Genomic DNA, 17,396 nt, shown 5'->3' with positions numbered 1-17,396 from the left:
AGTATTTCATAAAGTTTTTCTATAATTTTATCTTTACATGTTATATTCCACACAACTGGGTTTAAATTCGAAAGTACTCAACTCTTATCAAAATCATTCCAATCCCTCATCTATTTACAACATCTACAGGGTGGTCAAAAAGTCAGGTAACATTTTAAAGAAAAACGATATATATCTTGCATATCCATATTATTTTCAAAATAAGGAATTGTAAAAAGAAAACTTATTTGTAGGATTAAACTTATATTCTTATGAATAAATAGACGTCCTTACATATAGGATAAGACAGTGCATTCAGGTGAAGTCTTTACCGTAGATAAGTGAACATTCCCCCTAAACCATATGATAATAAAAATTATATATATATATATATATATATATATATATATGTGTGTGTGTGTGTGTGTGTGTGTGTGTGCAAGATAAGTAAAAATGTATCTCAGCAAAGTGCTTGATTATTAAGAACATTTTTTTAAAGCAATCATTATTTATTTATGTATGTCTTATATATATTTCAGCCCGGCGTTACCTGGGTGTTTGGATTTGTATGTTGTGTATGTTGAGCAAAAAAAATGTCATTTTTTTTTAAACTTTGATATCTATTCTGATCCCTTAACATTTATTCCTTTGGGCTCAAATCAAATTATTAAGTTAGACCCATATCCAAGGAACCTATATCTAACATTTCAAGTGTTTAGACCCAAAATTGGCGGTGGAGTTTGGTAAAGTTCTCAAAGGTCAAATCGTTGAACTTTGACCCCTTAACAGCCATATTTTTGGCCGAAAATGGATTACAAAGATTTTCCAAAATCTTAATACTCTGTATATCAAATTTCGAGTCTGCAGACTGAGAATTTACAGAGCTATAGCGTTGGGAAATGTACACAGACACACACGCATACACACACACAGGTTCACTTTTATACATATATATATATATATATATATATATATATAGATAGATAGATAGATAGATAGATAGATAGATAGATGGATATATTATATTATATTCGGCCTAATATATAGTAGTGATTTAAAAAGTTTTAAAAAAATGACTTGTGCGCTACCACCGAGATGGAAACCACAACGTTTAGCTTACGATTTACTTTTTCCTTTTATGTTAATACCTGACCTAGGAGTACATGTTTGTTGCAAGGCTAAAAATTAAAGCAGGACCAATAGCTATCACGTTACGCATGCATATTCGTAATGCCGTCGTTTGGCCTTCACCTGGCACATTCTATTTTTTTAATTTCACACTTTTGCACCGATTTTCCCCGGCTAAACCCCAAATATAAAGTTTCGCATGGATTCGAATACCAAAAACTGACAGAGGAGTTTTTTAGGCAAATTAAAAAAAAATATATAAATATATATATATATATATATATATATATATATATATATATATATATATATATATATATATATATATATATATACGCATACATAAGTATATATAGAAAGAGGTGTGTGTTTACTAATAACTTTTTACGCAAATATTATGCAAGTATAAATCATGTAGAATATCTGCATGAATATAATTACACGTAATAGTAAACTAAAGATGATCATCCCATAAGAAAACCCAAAAATTTAAAAGGAAATTAATTAAAATGAATGTTTAAAGGAATATGCAAATTAGCTTATATTTTCTTTTTAAATAAACAGAAAAGAGGGTTTTTAATATGAATATCAATACACAAAAATAAATCATAATATAATAATATTTAATAATATATGTATGAAGTAGACAGATAGACTTCCACAATTACGGCAATAGTTTCATATATGCAGATGTATTCACACGCATGTATTGTTCTATCTGTCAGCATCCAGTTTTAAGCAGTATTTGTATCGTTAAAAGGCACAGAGAAAATGGATGCATCTTTTTTTTTAGTTTTGCTTGTCCTATTATATCTACAATAGGCTTTGTCCGTCCATTGTCTTTTATGCTTAAGTGTTGAATAGAATCTTCGTCAATCTGGCATGGTAAACTTTTAAATATCTTCACTTGCTGAAGTTTGAAATTGCACTTTTCATCAGGACACGCGCGGATTGAATGGAAAATGCGTTTCTTGGTTTGGGGGGAGTGTCTGTTGGTCTTACCGGACTCAGCCACTTTGTGGACCGGTTGCTTCTGTTCATATGCCATGAAACCAATAACAGAGAAGATGACAAACCCCGAGAAGAGGCTGGTGGCGCTGTTCAAAAATGAGATTACCACTGCGTCCCTGGAAGAAAATGATCATATGATATAACATTTTAAAAAAACGACAAGTTTAATACATAAAATCACAAAAAGATAGAAAATAATCCAGTCCCTTATTAAGGAGCGGCTTCGAAAAATAAATAGCTGCTACTAAAACCGAACCCATAAACTCTGAATCAACAGTTTGCTCTTTTGACTAAGAGCAAAGTGTAATATCTGTTCTGAAACTACAATTCAGATGGTCTTTGTCAGTGAAGGATAAATTCGGTAAGACTTAGGCATTTAATAAAGTATCCCAATCTGATTTTCCTACATTTAAAACCGACGTTATGTCTTACTCTGCTATTGTCGGAAAGCAAGTGAATAGGGGCCGTAATTTAAAAAAAATATTTCACAATTTACCTTACGGCTTCTTCTTGTTTCGGTAGATAAGATATACTCTTTAAGAGGGGTTTATGTGTTATGAAGGATTTATATTAAAACAAGAATTGCGGAATCTAATGCCACATTTCCTCTAATTGGGGTTTCTTTAAGTATAGTGTATTAACATTCAAAGGTAATGGAAATATGGTTTTCCTTCTATTTTGGTCAGTCGGTACTTAATTGCTTCCCACAACAGCAAAATATCCGGACGGTAAGATAAACAAACAAGAAAGGGCAATCTAATCACATATATAACTAGCCATAGACTGATCACTGGACATTCTATGAAAACCTACTTTACATAAACGATATTAAACAAACTTAATTTCCAATTTGGCAATTTATGGAAGTGTCTACCACTCAGATCAGATCGGCCCACACCTTAAACCGACAAATAAGGACCCGATGGTTCATTTTGTTTTCATGGATTTTATGAATTAAGGTCGAACCTCTGCTGTTATTACAATTGTAATTATTTATCTTAACGAGGTTTAAGAATTACGTCGCCTCTGCTATTAAACTTATAACTAGATAGAAAACGTCTGGGTTCATACCATTTCCAAATAATTTACATTACTTTAAACAAGTCACTTTCACTATAAAATCTTAGAACACCCCCCCACACACACATATATAGGGAGAGAACTTTAATGCCTAAGGAGAGAACTTGAATGCCTACTAGATATTATCCTCGAGTGGCTAAGGTCTCTCTGTAAAGGGGTTTGTCAAATCAACCTGGCATGAGGATACTTTTCCCTAAAAATAAACCCTGACCAAATATTCAAGATCACATAGTATTCGCAGCCCAAATAAGATCTCACTATAGCTAACTCACATTAACTTTTACAAGGAATGGTACACCTTCTCCAATTGATGCTACCTCAAGTAATCGAAGCTGGATACTCCACCAGACTAGATAAATTCTTGTCCTAGAATTCAGTAAAACCAAGAGACCAAAACAACAGATATAATACAATATATGAAAATGGTTAATTGGGGAGAGGAAAATTATGTTCTCAATTTCTTTTCTAACTCAGTGTTTGAGAGACAAAGAAGTTTAATGGAACATTCGAATATCTATGTATCTCATATAGAGTTCAAGTGTTAGCCCCAGGTAGTGGGCCCCTTGATTTCTGAGAACTTTGACTGAAATAAAATAAAACATGTGTACACACATATATATATATATGCATATTTGTAGTCATGGACATACAGCCTTGATTCGTTACAACGAATCAAGGCTGTATGTCCATGACTACTGTATGTCCATGACTACTGTATGTCCATGACTACAACTCATCAGTGTCGCTAGACTAGCATCTCTCCCAAGCCGAGAATTGAACCTAGAACCATCGCGTTGATAGTCAGCAGTTCTACCGATCGACCCACGGAAGCGGTGCCCGCAAATAACCTCGCCAAATTCCTATTTTAAACAAACATTACTTTAATTTAATAGTGTTTTTCCAAATATATTATAGTAAACAAAACCTTAGTTTTCGGAAATCCTATATAAAGTTCTCACATAACATATATATATATATATATATATATGTTAAAATTAACTTACTTATGTATACACTTGTAATATTCTTCAAACGTTAATATAGTTGGAATGTAACGTAAAGTGATCTGATAATGTAATTTCAAGTCATGTATTACTTTAGACCGATATAATGTAGTCACTTTCTATTATTGTCTATATCAAATACATCAACGTCGATGTATTACTTACTTGTAGACGTTGTTGTGGTATTTGTTGTAGCTTCCAAGGGCAATCAGAGACCCGACTCCCAAACCATATGAAAAGAAAATCTGGGTAACGGCATCCACCCAAACCTTGAAGAGAAGACAAAATACAAAGAGTGAATTTTGAAACTTTTTTAATTGAAGTTTTATGAATATGACAAGTATTGAATCACATATGGGCGATCTAAGCAAACGTACATTTAAAATCCGGATGGAGTGACTTTTAGTCGAATAAAAAAAAACATAAAAAATGTATTGGGTTAAAACATACTTACGCATCGTTTCATTGAAATTTCTATCAATGGAAACAATTACTGATATTTTACCGTACGATCGTCTATTTGTTTCAAATAAGGAAATACTTTTGTAGAATAGCTAAACGCGAGTTAGCAATACGCTTTTGCTTGGCTCTCGCTTGGTGCGAACAATTAATATTATTGCTCTTAGATCGGCCAATAGTTCTTAGTTCTGTTTTCCAACCTACTTGAATTAGGACAGCGCACGTGTTTCAACTTGGAACAAAAGCTTATCTAAAGAACAACGGCCGTTTTTTTTTTCACGGCTTACGAGTTCATTTATATTTCCTTAAAGGGGAAGTAAGAAGCTGTGGTTTTCAAAGTACCTCAATTTCAACTCTGATAGGGATAAGAAAAGGACGTTCTTTACTGTCCCCTAGAGGCCAGAAATATACGGGGGAGGGGCGAAAGAAACCTAACTCTTTTCCAATTTTAAAAATATAAAAAGTGGTAATTGTAGTACGAGTTGAAAGAAATAGTATTTCTCAATGTTAGTCTGTAATAGAGACGAAAACTTGAATTATATTAGCCTATTATTATTAGCTATTATTAAGAGGTCAGTCAACGATTTTTTCCGACTAATTCCTATGGAATTTTAGATAACACACCGCACTAGTATAATGGCTATTATGTGAAAAATATATTAAACCGTCACATGCAATATAATATATATATATATATATATATATATATATATATATATATATATATATACCCGTGTAGCTGAAACCACTGTAAATAGTTTAGTTTTCTCCACTCTTTATCTGTGCCTAAATGAAAACGTAGATTCCATGAACAAAGCTTCTTTCTTAGAACTGCACGCCTGTGGAACTCTCTACCGCTTGCCTGTTCCCCTCCTGACTTCAACATGGATGTCTTCAAGTCCAACATAAACAAATTACTGATGAACCGCCCCCTTAAGTAATGACACTTTATCAAATCTCCAATACTAATGAATACTGCAACACTATCCCACACAAAAATAACCCTTATCCCCGAGTAGCTTCCGGGCCTTGATAAGTGGTGCCCTCCATGTAAAAAAGGGGTCCAAAACAGAGTTATCAATCTAATCGGTTCCATATTATCAACTAATCTTCAGCCCCTGTCCGATCGCCGCAATGTTGCATCGCTGTGCCTGTTTGACAAATATGGTAATGGAATGTGTTCTGATGAACTCGTTTCACTTGTACCCCCATCGACGTTCATATCCCCGACAACCCCGCTTTACTGTTGATGTCCCTAAATGCTAAAAAGCTTTCTATTCTAATAGTTTTTTCCCCCTCGAACAGCTAGACTTTGGAATTTCCTTCCTGCTGCCTGTTTTCCTGGCTGTACTGATATGCAGAAGTTTAAATGTAACATAAACAAATATCTTGTTAATCTTTCTTAGACATGGCCCCAAATAGTAGCCCCTTACGTGCAAGTGGCGATATGCTTTGTAAGGGGTGAACATGAGTAAAATAAAGTACATCTTTTTTCTTCCGTAAAAATAATTGTCATTGTCAGCTAAGTATTTTAAATACATATAATAGATATGTCTCTTATATATTATTTTAATTAAAATATTATTATTGAGATGAGTATTATTTATTATTTATTTCTTTTATTGCGGACTATTGTCCTCATCTTTCTTAGTTGTTGTTTCACGACGTTTCGGCCAACTATTCCTCTGGCCTTCGTCAGGCGGTAACCGCGACGGGATAGGAATTCCGAATCTTCTAACTGCATCCACAGCAATTACTGTCTTCCGTAGTTGTTGTCGTCTCACCACGTTTTGGCCAAGTAAGCCTTTGGCCGGCTTTGGGTAGGATTGAAACCGTTATCTTCAGACAATTCTCACCTGGAGCCGTAGATATTCAACGTCTCTATCCACTGCGCCACGAGCCCCAAAGGGCGATCAAGGTTAAATTTTTTGATCTTATAAATTCATGTTTATTTATTATCTGATCTTTCATGGTCGGGTCCGTACTGAATGGTATATATTATTTGATTGGAATTCATTATTGAGATTAGTATTATTTATTAATGTATTTATTGTGGACTATTATCCTCATCTTTATTAGTTGTTGTTGTTGTTGTTGTTGTTGTTGTTGTTGTTGTTGTTTCATGACGTATCGGCCAACTATTCCTCTGGCCTTCGTCAAGTGGTAACTGCGACGGGATAACTACTCCGAATCTTCTAACTGCACCCACAGCAAAACATGGTGAAACGACTACAACTACGGAAGGCAATAATTGCTGTGGCGCAATGGATAGAGACATTGAATCCCTACGGTTCCAGGTCAGAATTACTACCTGACGAATGCCAGAGGAATAGTTGGCCGAAACCTCGTGAAACAACAATTAAAAAGATGAGGATAATAGTCCGCAATAAAAAAAATAATCTGTCTCTTGTTTTGTAAAACCTGTTAATTTATAATTAAAATAGTTTCTAATTGCTTCTACGTTTGATAAATGGTTATTAATTATTACAAACAATATATAATACATCCTTTCTTACCTTAGTATACTTGTAGGCAAAATAAAAGGAATCTATTAACACGTCAAGTAATTACTGTAATAATATATTATAATGATAGTCAAATAGGATAGTTGTCAATTAACTATTATTCACGTGCATAAATCGAATATCATTTTAGAAAAATCTAACAATTAGATTTTTTAAAATTGCATTAAAATATATAAAAATATGCAAAGATAAGTCCTTTTTATAAGGCGGATTAAAGTAGATTATATCTGGCTTTCAATTTTTTATTACATTTTAATTTGTCAAAATATATTTTCTTCAGAAAACCTTTTTCATATACTGTTGATTGCACATAGTTTTTTTTCCACGGCAACAAATAGAAAAGTTATGGATTTTATATTTAACCAAATATATTTGATTTTTTTCTGAAACTCTGGGGCATCGCTTTGCTTACATTATTAGTCGTCAACCGCTTTTTAGGTAGTCAGTTAAACTTGAAGACACGGGAGAGCGTGTCAGTTCTAGGGTCAGTGGCAGGAACGAGTTGGGTGTGAGGGGGTATCCAAAGCATTTAAGTGTGCTGCTACTATTTCTAAATGCGACCTTATTACGGGTAGGTTTTTGCGTTTTCATATAAATAGCTTCAAATATTTTTAGCTTCTTCACATTTTTTTCGTGGTGTGGTATTTTTGTGTTGTTGATTAAAATTTCTCTGAAATTCGAAGGGGACAGTGATGTATTTTATATAAGTGTTGGAATATGACACTATATTCAACATTGGGACAGGTAAGGCGACGGGATAATGTGGTAGTGGTATGTCTGACGCAACTGTTAGTTGCATTGTTGTTATAGGAGTTACATTCTCCCAATGGTCATTTAAACTGATAGATGACGTTGGCGAGTTCACGTGGTTTCGTAGGCGGAGATGGATTGTTTTTAATAAGCAGGTTTTGGGTTTATTAAATTCTTTATCGTAAATAATGAACCTAATGTTATTGTTGTCGCACAAATTCCTGAATATGCTTAGATGATTACACGAAAAGTAACAAGTTGAGAAAACCGCGGACACTTCGAGAAGAAAAAAGGCTTGGACCATACATCCATACCTTCAATGCATGTACAAAAAAAAAATAATACGAAAAATTGAAAAAATAAAAAAGTTTTAGAAAACGAAGCTTTTTGTTATGTTTAACAACATCTGTTTCTATCTATCTATCTACCTATATATATATATATATATATATATATATATATATATATATATATATATACAATGTTCCAAACAGCATCTCAATATCTTGGAGGCCGTAACTGTACTAATGCGCAGATCATCACTCTGTAGGCAGAAGGAGCTGTCGCATAAATTTGACCTTTTAAAGAGCTCTAATTAACCCAAAAATGCCCACATTGCGGCAATATTTCTTATTGCTGCACTTATTTGCAGACAAGTACTTTTTTCCCCGTTCCGAGTTCTGAAATATGGGCGATATTTCACGGGTGGTTCATTCATTTAATTCTCCCGTATAGTTCTATTTCACCCTTCGCCTCGCCTCCATTTTCAAACATGTGTAAATTGTTTTATCTTAATAGCTAACGACGTCACCTCTTTTCCAGTTTTAATTTTTTTTTAATTTTTTTTTCCTCATTGATCTTCCTCATGTATTTAATAATGACTCCACTTATCTTTTTTAAAACTTTAATATAATTTAGTACCACATAAAACTTTTTTAAATATGAGTAGAATTTCTACGAAAATCATGCACAAGAATGTAAATGACAAATCCATTAACGTATGGATATGTGTAAAAATGTGGTTGAATCATTACATTGTTTATTCATATACAATAAAATATTGCTTTGATTTTAAAATCGTCCTATTTACTTGCTTCCCCACGAGGGCAAAGGTAGACACAATGTCGGTTTTTAATGTAGGGAAAATCCCGCTTCGACAAAAATGAGCACTCTGGATAGGAACAAAAATAAAAATTGTCTCATTCATGAAGAATGTCTCCTGCACTGACCAAGGACAGAACAGGTGACGTGTAGCATCAGAACATATACTACACTTTGTTCCAAGGCAATTGTAGGTCCTTGATATGATCTTAAACTATATCCGATGGTGAGGCTCCAGCTTGCGAGCTTTGGGGAGTGTGAAGCCACCCTTTAATACCATTGCTCCCAGGTCTACTCTGACCCGGAGTGGAAGTACCTGATAGGGTCCCAACTATGCGTTAAATAGAAATCGACTTATAAAAATATATATTCTATTAAAAAAAATTCTTCAATATAACTGCATTAAATGACCTGAAAAGGGTTGATATGCCGTAAAACAAACAAAAAAAACAACAACCCACCTAAGCACTTGTTTAGATTAAATATTAGGTCGAAACTATTTACTTAGATTTGTTTTTCCTCTTTATTTCTCTGTCAAAGCGTAAGTTTTTAAACATTTGTAGTATTCCTTTTCTTTTGTATCTAAATTACTGCTAGATATGTGATGAAGTATTTTAATATCATCAAATATGCCAATAAATTTGAGAGAAAATAAATGTTTCTTACCTGAGAATCAGTTAATCGACTAATATTAGGGTAGATGTAATAACGGATGCCGTCGATGGCGCCCGGAAGTGTGAGACCACGTATTAACAGGATGAATAGAAGAAAATAAGGGAAAAGGGCTGTAAAATAAACCACCTGCAAATATACAAAAATGTCATTATATAATACCAATATCTAGTTATATATGTACATCATTTTATATATATATATATATATATATTAATATATATATTAATATATATATATATATATATATATATATATATATAGTCTTATTTGTAGTATTCCGACTTTTACTGGATTTATATAATTCAGTAATCGTTCATATACCAATAAATTTTAAACCAAGAAGAGATTACTTAAACTGTAAGCTACAAAAATTATCATATTTCATAATTAAGCATTCATATACTGTTTTAACAAAAACCTTGGTTATATACATATATATATTAATTATTATTATTATTTTTATTATTATTATTATTAATTTTATTTTATTATTATTATTATTATTATTATTATTATTATTATTATTATTATTATTATTATTATTATTACGTGCATGAAGGTATACCTATGGACATGCATGTTTCTAGCTATAAACCGTGGTCAGCATAGATTAAATCATAGGTATAGTTTTATGCACGTAATAATAATTTATAAAATATGTAGAAATATACTCTATTTCCTTATAATATAGACCAATCCTTATTTACGAAGCTCAATGTAATTACAGAGCAATATAGTGAATGAACTACAAAAGTAATTGATTTTGTGCTACGAAGCAGATATTGTTAAAAATTGTAAATGTAAACTGAATTAAAGGAATAAATTGTAAGAAAGTCAACATCATGAACTTTGAGATATAGACTTTTGTCATTCATTGACTATATATATATATACATATATATATATATATATATATATATATATATATAATTCAGAATAAAACTTTCTAACAATCAGTTGATATGGGAACTTGTAATTATAAGATTTACAAGATATTACTGGCAGTAATATTCTATAAGTATTATCCGACCTAAATAAGAATTGCTCGATATACAAGATAGAGCAAATAAATCAATTTTTAGTCATTCGATGAATTGAAAAAAATTATAACGTGAAATCTTGGAGTTTCAGATCAAAGATTTTTATTATTCTATGTAAGACAAAGAATACATTAGAAGCATTTTAACTTCTTATTCTATAGAATTTCGATGTCTACCATCTCTTCAGAGGAGAAAATATTAGCAAATAGTTATAATGGTTTGCACCTTATTTGTTAAAGTCAGGTACACATGGAAAATCACAATTAAAAATTGATTGAGTAATTAAAAGTCATAGAGTATGGGAAGTTAAAGAAAATGGTATAAAAGTTAACATTCAAATTGCATGGTAAAATCGAATTGAATGTCTTTGAAAGCAGTTTGGTAAAATGATCCAAACTGTATTTTGAGTAATCCACATCACAGTGTAATGATCCGAATTAGGCATTTTCCTGGAGTAGTTTTCCTTTGTTTATATAATGGGTAATGTGATACGATTTAATTTGAAGGAGAAATTCATCCATTTTATATGAAAGGAAAAGTTAATCTGTTTTCTCAACGCAAAGATAATTTGCTGTTTTTTTTTCGTCAATTTAATAAGTGGGTTACTACTTATTTAACGATGCATAAATAATTCATTTTGCTTGGTATACTTTCCGCTTATTAAAATAGAGGGGAAAATCATTTCTAGATATTCAATTACGTCAATTATTAATGGATGCAAATTAATACCCGGCAAAGATATGTGGAAACAGCTAGCATCTAAACAATAAAGCTTGTTTTATATGTAGGCTAAATATGAACTGTATTCGTATATACACGTTGGAATCCATGGATATTTCCAACCCAGTAAAATAACTAGTTGTTTATATAATAATTGCATCGGGGACTCACTGGAATAACGGTTACAGTTTTCTCTAATGGCCCAGGAGATCAGGATTAAATTCTCGATCTAATCCATACTTAATACATTAAAAATACTCCTTGTTTATTAGCATAACAGGGGAGGATCTAGGATTAGTGAAGAAATGGAGACAAAGGAGTAGCGTCCTTTCATATAGCTTAATGAGTGCCCAAGAAATTGAGCATTTATATCATTATCAATTGCAGTTGATCCATTTAGTTTATAACGTAGAAAGACGCGAACACTAAAAAAAAACTGTCAGAGATAAATTTCGTGTTTAATTTTTCACGCAAATATGTATACGTATGTTTTTTTTTTTTTTTTTTTTTAATTTTGTTTTTGTTTTTCAAATTAAACAGTTGGCACTATCCAATAGCTTAGCATTGGAAATTTTAAAAGCAGTCGCAAAATTCGCCCATTTTGACTGGTTTTGCATTCTGAAACCCACCAGAGTTTGTTTTTTTCCGAAAAAGTCGATCACTCCGTTTTTAGCGTCCATTATGATACCACTTCCTGCAGGACTTCTTGAATAGAAAATATGTCAATTTTCTAGAAAATCATGAAAGTAATGATATCATCACGGGCTTTCTAATTAATACGGGAAATGAAGCTATTTGGGATGATGACTATTAATTTCTCTAAATGTTCAAGTTTTCTGTTACAGTTTTGACAACATTATTTCTAGACATCATCATCAGCAACAGCAAGTTAAAGAAATAATTTCTTACCTTCCCGGTCCACTTGACGCCTCTCCAAATGCAAAAATAACACAGAATCCACGCGAGTGCAAGGGTAGCCGCTAATTCCCAACGTAGACCCCCGGTTTCTGTAATGCCTGAGGTAGATTGTAGAGCCCGGTGCCTGTAAAGCAACATAAAAACAAAACAGATTTCACTTCTGAGAGGTAACGATTGCTAAGTGGTTAACAACATGGACTGACAGCCTTGGTGTTCCACGTTCGAATCCAGTCCATTCCACAGAAACACTTTCAATTAGGACGTTCGATCCTTCATGCTAGTACCTGGTGTCGGTATTTTTTTTAATTTTATTTTCATTTCAGCATTCACCATAAAATTGACGACTGTTGTAGGTTTTCAAGTATGCTAAAAACGAATATCACATTTAAATTTGGGGCAGACAGGTAGTTTTATGGATATTAAGATGTTTATTATTCAATGAAATACAATGTTTTTACTGGAGGCTATGATATTCCAAACTAAAAGTACTAATACGCATGCGTGTTACAACCCCCCCCCTTGTTAAGAATGGCGAACGCCAGAGACATTTTTTAAGTAATTCATTGGGAAATTATCTCAATATCTAGAAAACTACTTGTCTGACCAAAATCTGAACGTGATATTCGTTTCCAGCTAACACGAAAACTTATACAAGTGGTTTCAAGTGAGGAACACATCATGCCACCTCACATCTTCGAAGTCGGCTTGAAAGTCCGCATCAAAGTGTACCTGGAAGTGCTGAAGAGTGTGGTGATACCCCGGTTCAATCAGGTAGCTGCTGGCAAACCCTGGGTGTGCCAGCAGAATTTGTCGCCGGCCCCAAAATTCAAAAAGTCCCAGTCTTGATTTCAGAAAGAGTACTACGACTTTGTATCCTTCTCTCACTGCTTACCTCCTCCCCCGATCAGAACCCGCTGGACTACTTAGTTTGGTTACACATCGAGAACACCACCAACATGACTTCTTATAACACCAAAGCCAATCTGATCGCCGCCATCTGCCGAGTGTTCACCGAGCTCCCGCCGGCGCTTATTGAAAAGGTATACCCCCAATTCCGGACCCGTATGAAGGTGTGTATTGAGGCTGAAGGCGGGTACATTTAATATGTATTAGTTCTACTTCATAATTAAGTTACCTGCTTATTTTTTTTAATAAAAGTTTTAAAATAAAGCTGTAGTGTTGTTTTCTTTAGGGCGACAAATTTATCGTCCACCCTGTATTAGCATTATATCTTAATTTAAATCTGTGTAAGGTAAAATATGTGCTTAACTTCGGTGATTTGACACGGCAGTTCTGACCAGATCACCGAAGGTAATTAACGATGAGTCTAACCACTACCAGATGGGTGACCATTTTGGAATGCTAGGCGTTGTATAGGACGGCGGGGTGGAAGCACTTTCATCAACAGGAGCAGAAAGGCATTTTCTTACCTTCGCTAGCTAGTTGAAAACCCTCGGGTAAGGTCGAATAACCACTTTGTCCCCCGATTAGGGTACGTGAATTCACTGGATAAACTATTGAGCAACCTTCGGGTCGGGATCAAAGTGTAGTATCTGTTCCGGCAGATACTGAAAGCAAAGAACATATGTGGGGGCAACCCCACATATAAGACCTTGGTCAATGTAGGGGCAACCCTTCATACCAATTGTCACTATCCAGCTCCCCTACTCCCGGGGAGCTGGTCTCATTTCCCCTTCACTCCTCACATTAAAAATCGGCCTTGTGCCTAATTTGCTCGGTGGGGGAGCAAATAAATACATCAAAGTGTAGTATTTGTTCTTCAGATGTTGCACTTCATTTTTTGTTCTCTGTCAGTGGAGGAGAAATCCTTCACGACTGAAACGATTTTTATTTTTGTTCCTTTTCTCCACATTAAAAAATGACCCTGGTGTCTAACTCTGTCCCGTGGAGAGGCATTGTAAATAGGATCCTAATGACTTCTTCCGGAATTGGTTAACTCTTTGTTGTGTTAGGCAAATGATACTGATTAAGATACAATAGGTAAGTCTATCCGCTCCGTATAAGTACTGCCTCTATAGCAAGTAATTGCAACCTACTATAAGTACTCTACTGCAAGAGACATCATAGTGTACGGTTTGAATGCAGAGGGGACTGGTCTGTCATGTTTATTTTTTCCTTGCTTTTACTCTCGAGTATATATCCGACACAGTTAGACTCGGTTAATCAACAGAGAACCACATCACTCTATATAAAAACAGATATTATCTGATATATACTCAAGAGTCAAAACAATGAAAAGAATATGCTGTTGTCACACCCATAGTCATGATTATCGAAGTTGGTGACAGGCTTGAGGCATGAAGAAGGTAAGATAACCAATTCCCGTTACATCACCGAAGTAAAGCGACGCTACCTCTGGCCAATACAAGATGGGTGACCATTTGGAAATAGTATACGCTATATCATATCTCCCCCTAACCGGAATATACACGGTGACTGGGGATCGCATGTGATTTTATATTCGTCATAATCTTCCACTTTTATCGGAATGCGGAATACCTGACGTTGGACGAATTAGTAGTGATATTTAGTGTTGGGACGATTAATCGGAATCGGAATCGGGAATCGGAAAAATCGGTGCTTTTTGGGGTATCGGAATCGGTAGCGGAATCGAAAAATTAAAGCCTATTTTCCGATAACAAAACCGATTCTTTTTTTTTTTTTTGCTTTTGGTTTCCACTGCTTGTGGTAATAATAAAATAAAAAAAAATCTATTTATTGATTTAAACTTCTAGTAAGACTAAAATCTCTATATCATCCCCTCACAAGTGTATTTTTACGATTGATAAAATATATACATATTTAGGATGTGTTTTTTTCAGTAATCGGGACAAAATGACAATTTTATAGTTAAATATTTAGAGATTTATAAAGAATCAGAATCAGAATCGGTAATTGTATCAGAATCGGGAATTTAGTACGGAATCAGTAATCGTATCGGAATCGGGAAAAATGTTGGAATCGTCCCATCACTAGTCATATTACTGGTTATTCAAAAGGTAAGATAAATGTGTCACAAGCCAACAAGAGAGAAGCATGATTATAATTAGCGACTCCGTGTTCGAGTGAAGTGTTGTTAACCAAAACCCTGTATTTACGATATTTTGAGATTTAAGCACGACAGGGATAAACGTGGCCTCTAAGATAATTTCCCAAGGGAGATAACTCTTGCTATGCTCGTGGAAGTAATTTCCATTTGTGCTTGTTAAAAAAATAAAAAACGATTTAAGAAAACTAATATATTCATGGGATTTATAAAAGTTAATAAAATAAAGCAAAAAAATGTTTCCCAAACAATGCCAGAATATTTTTACATGCGATTTTGTAGACTCCTTTCTGTGATCTATCCAATGCATTTATTTTCGTAGCAACTCTCTTTTCATTCCTGAACAACCATTGCAACGTAGCGCTAACGAGCGAGTGCAAATGTTTTTTTTTTTTTACAAGGTGGTCACCACTTATCAAGGCACGGAAGCCACTCATGGATAAGGGTTATTGTAAGTACATTACGTTAGTGTGGATATTTTAGAGTGTCTACTTAAGGGGGCGGTTCATTAGGAATTTGTTAACGTTGGACTTGAAGACATCCAAGTTGTAGTCAAGAGGGAAGCAGGCTGACGGAACAGAGTTCCACAGGCGTGCACTTCTAAGAAAGAAGCTTTGTTCATGGAATCTAAGTTTTGATTTAGGCATAGATAAAGAGTGGGGAAAGTTTTTGACAGTGGATTCAGCTAGACGGGTGTTTTTTGTAAAAGATTGGCGAGGGGGGACCAGAGATTGGAGTTCAGACGAGCACCTGCCATGGAAATAACGATAAAACATAAAACAAAAAAGATAGGCTTGCAACGTCTCTTCTGTGTGAGAGAGGTTGCAGGGAAGAGAAAAGGGCATCCCCCACTAAGCCACGAAGTCTATTTTGTACTCTGTCAAGGCAGGATAGGCTGTTTTTAGCAGCTCCTGTCCAGATATGGCAGCAGTATTCCATCCTGCAAAATGATGTCACTAGTAAGGGAAAGTAAAGACTTCTAAAAGGAGATAACTTTAGCGATGGGAATAACGTTTGAGATCACGGACAATGCGTGGATAACGTTCGAGATCACGTGCGAGGTGTGACTGGCGCTCGAGAAGATGATCACGTGAGGCACGCCAAAGCACTGACGAAAGAATGAGGAAATAGATACAGCTGTACTACAAAAAAAATGCGAGTTGTTCTTTTCTATTTTTTTTTTTTTTTTTTTACTACTTTGCGACTAAGGCAACAACGTGTTGGTTTCCGGACACCGTCACACTACGAACGCCGTTTCCTACCCGTGGAATACGTTCCCGCACGAACGTTTTCCGACGGACTACAACAATGATCGTTTCTACAACATGGTCTCCAAATATGTTCTCAATCATTTCATAGTAATGTCCTATCAATATTAAATAGCAATACTACTACTACTACTACTACTAATAATAATAATAATAATAATAATAATAATAATAATAATAATAAAGCATAAGCTAGCAACAGTAATTGAAAACAAAGAATCACAAAATCCTATGGGACATAACCATACAAACGGATAAACCCATCAAAGCAAGAAGATCGGGTGTCGTCATAATTAACAAGAAAGAAAAAATCCTGCCAAATCGTATCCTTTGCTGTTCTAGCTGACCATGGGGTGAATATCAAAGAAAAGGAGAAACGGAGCAAATACACAGAGCAAGCCAGAAAGCTGAAAGGGATATGGATGATGAAGAAAAATCAAGATAGTACCTATAAAAAAGAATGAGAGAAATTGGAATCAGAGGAATGACTGGAAAGATACAACGAATAATAATAATGAAAACAGCTGAAATATTAAGGAAAACCCGTGAATGTGGAAATTAATACACGAGCCATGTGCGCGGTCCAGACGAGCTGTTGCAGAGACAATACACGAAGCGTTACATGGAACCAAGGAAAATGAAGCTGCTTACCTATAAGTTCTCTATCCTCT

The 17,396-nt window shown here is 34.3% G+C and overlaps 1 protein-coding gene across 1 annotated transcript in view; it reads right to left on the bottom strand.

Moving 5' to 3' along the window:
* The window catches only part of LOC145293765 (sodium- and chloride-dependent GABA transporter 1-like), a 252,598-nt gene that overhangs the window by 31,512 nt on the left and 203,690 nt on the right, over positions 1-17,396 (bottom strand). The window contains exons 4-7 of the mRNA XM_080140272.1: positions 12,382-12,514; positions 9,704-9,838; positions 4,368-4,471; positions 2,110-2,234 (exon numbers count right to left, since the gene is read on the bottom strand). Coding sequence (XP_079996398.1) covers positions 2,110-2,234; positions 4,368-4,471; positions 9,704-9,838; positions 12,382-12,514 — 497 coding nt within the window. The remainder of the gene's footprint in view (positions 1-2,109; positions 2,235-4,367; positions 4,472-9,703; positions 9,839-12,381; positions 12,515-17,396) is intronic.

Source organism: Euprymna scolopes, chromosome 15, assembly GCF_053919585.1.
Source record: "Euprymna scolopes isolate OS-2025 chromosome 15, ASM5391958v1, whole genome shotgun sequence".
In the NCBI taxonomy this organism is placed as follows: Eukaryota; Metazoa; Mollusca; class Cephalopoda; order Sepiida; family Sepiolidae; genus Euprymna; species Euprymna scolopes.
This window is presented reverse-complemented; position numbering and strand designations above follow the sequence as displayed.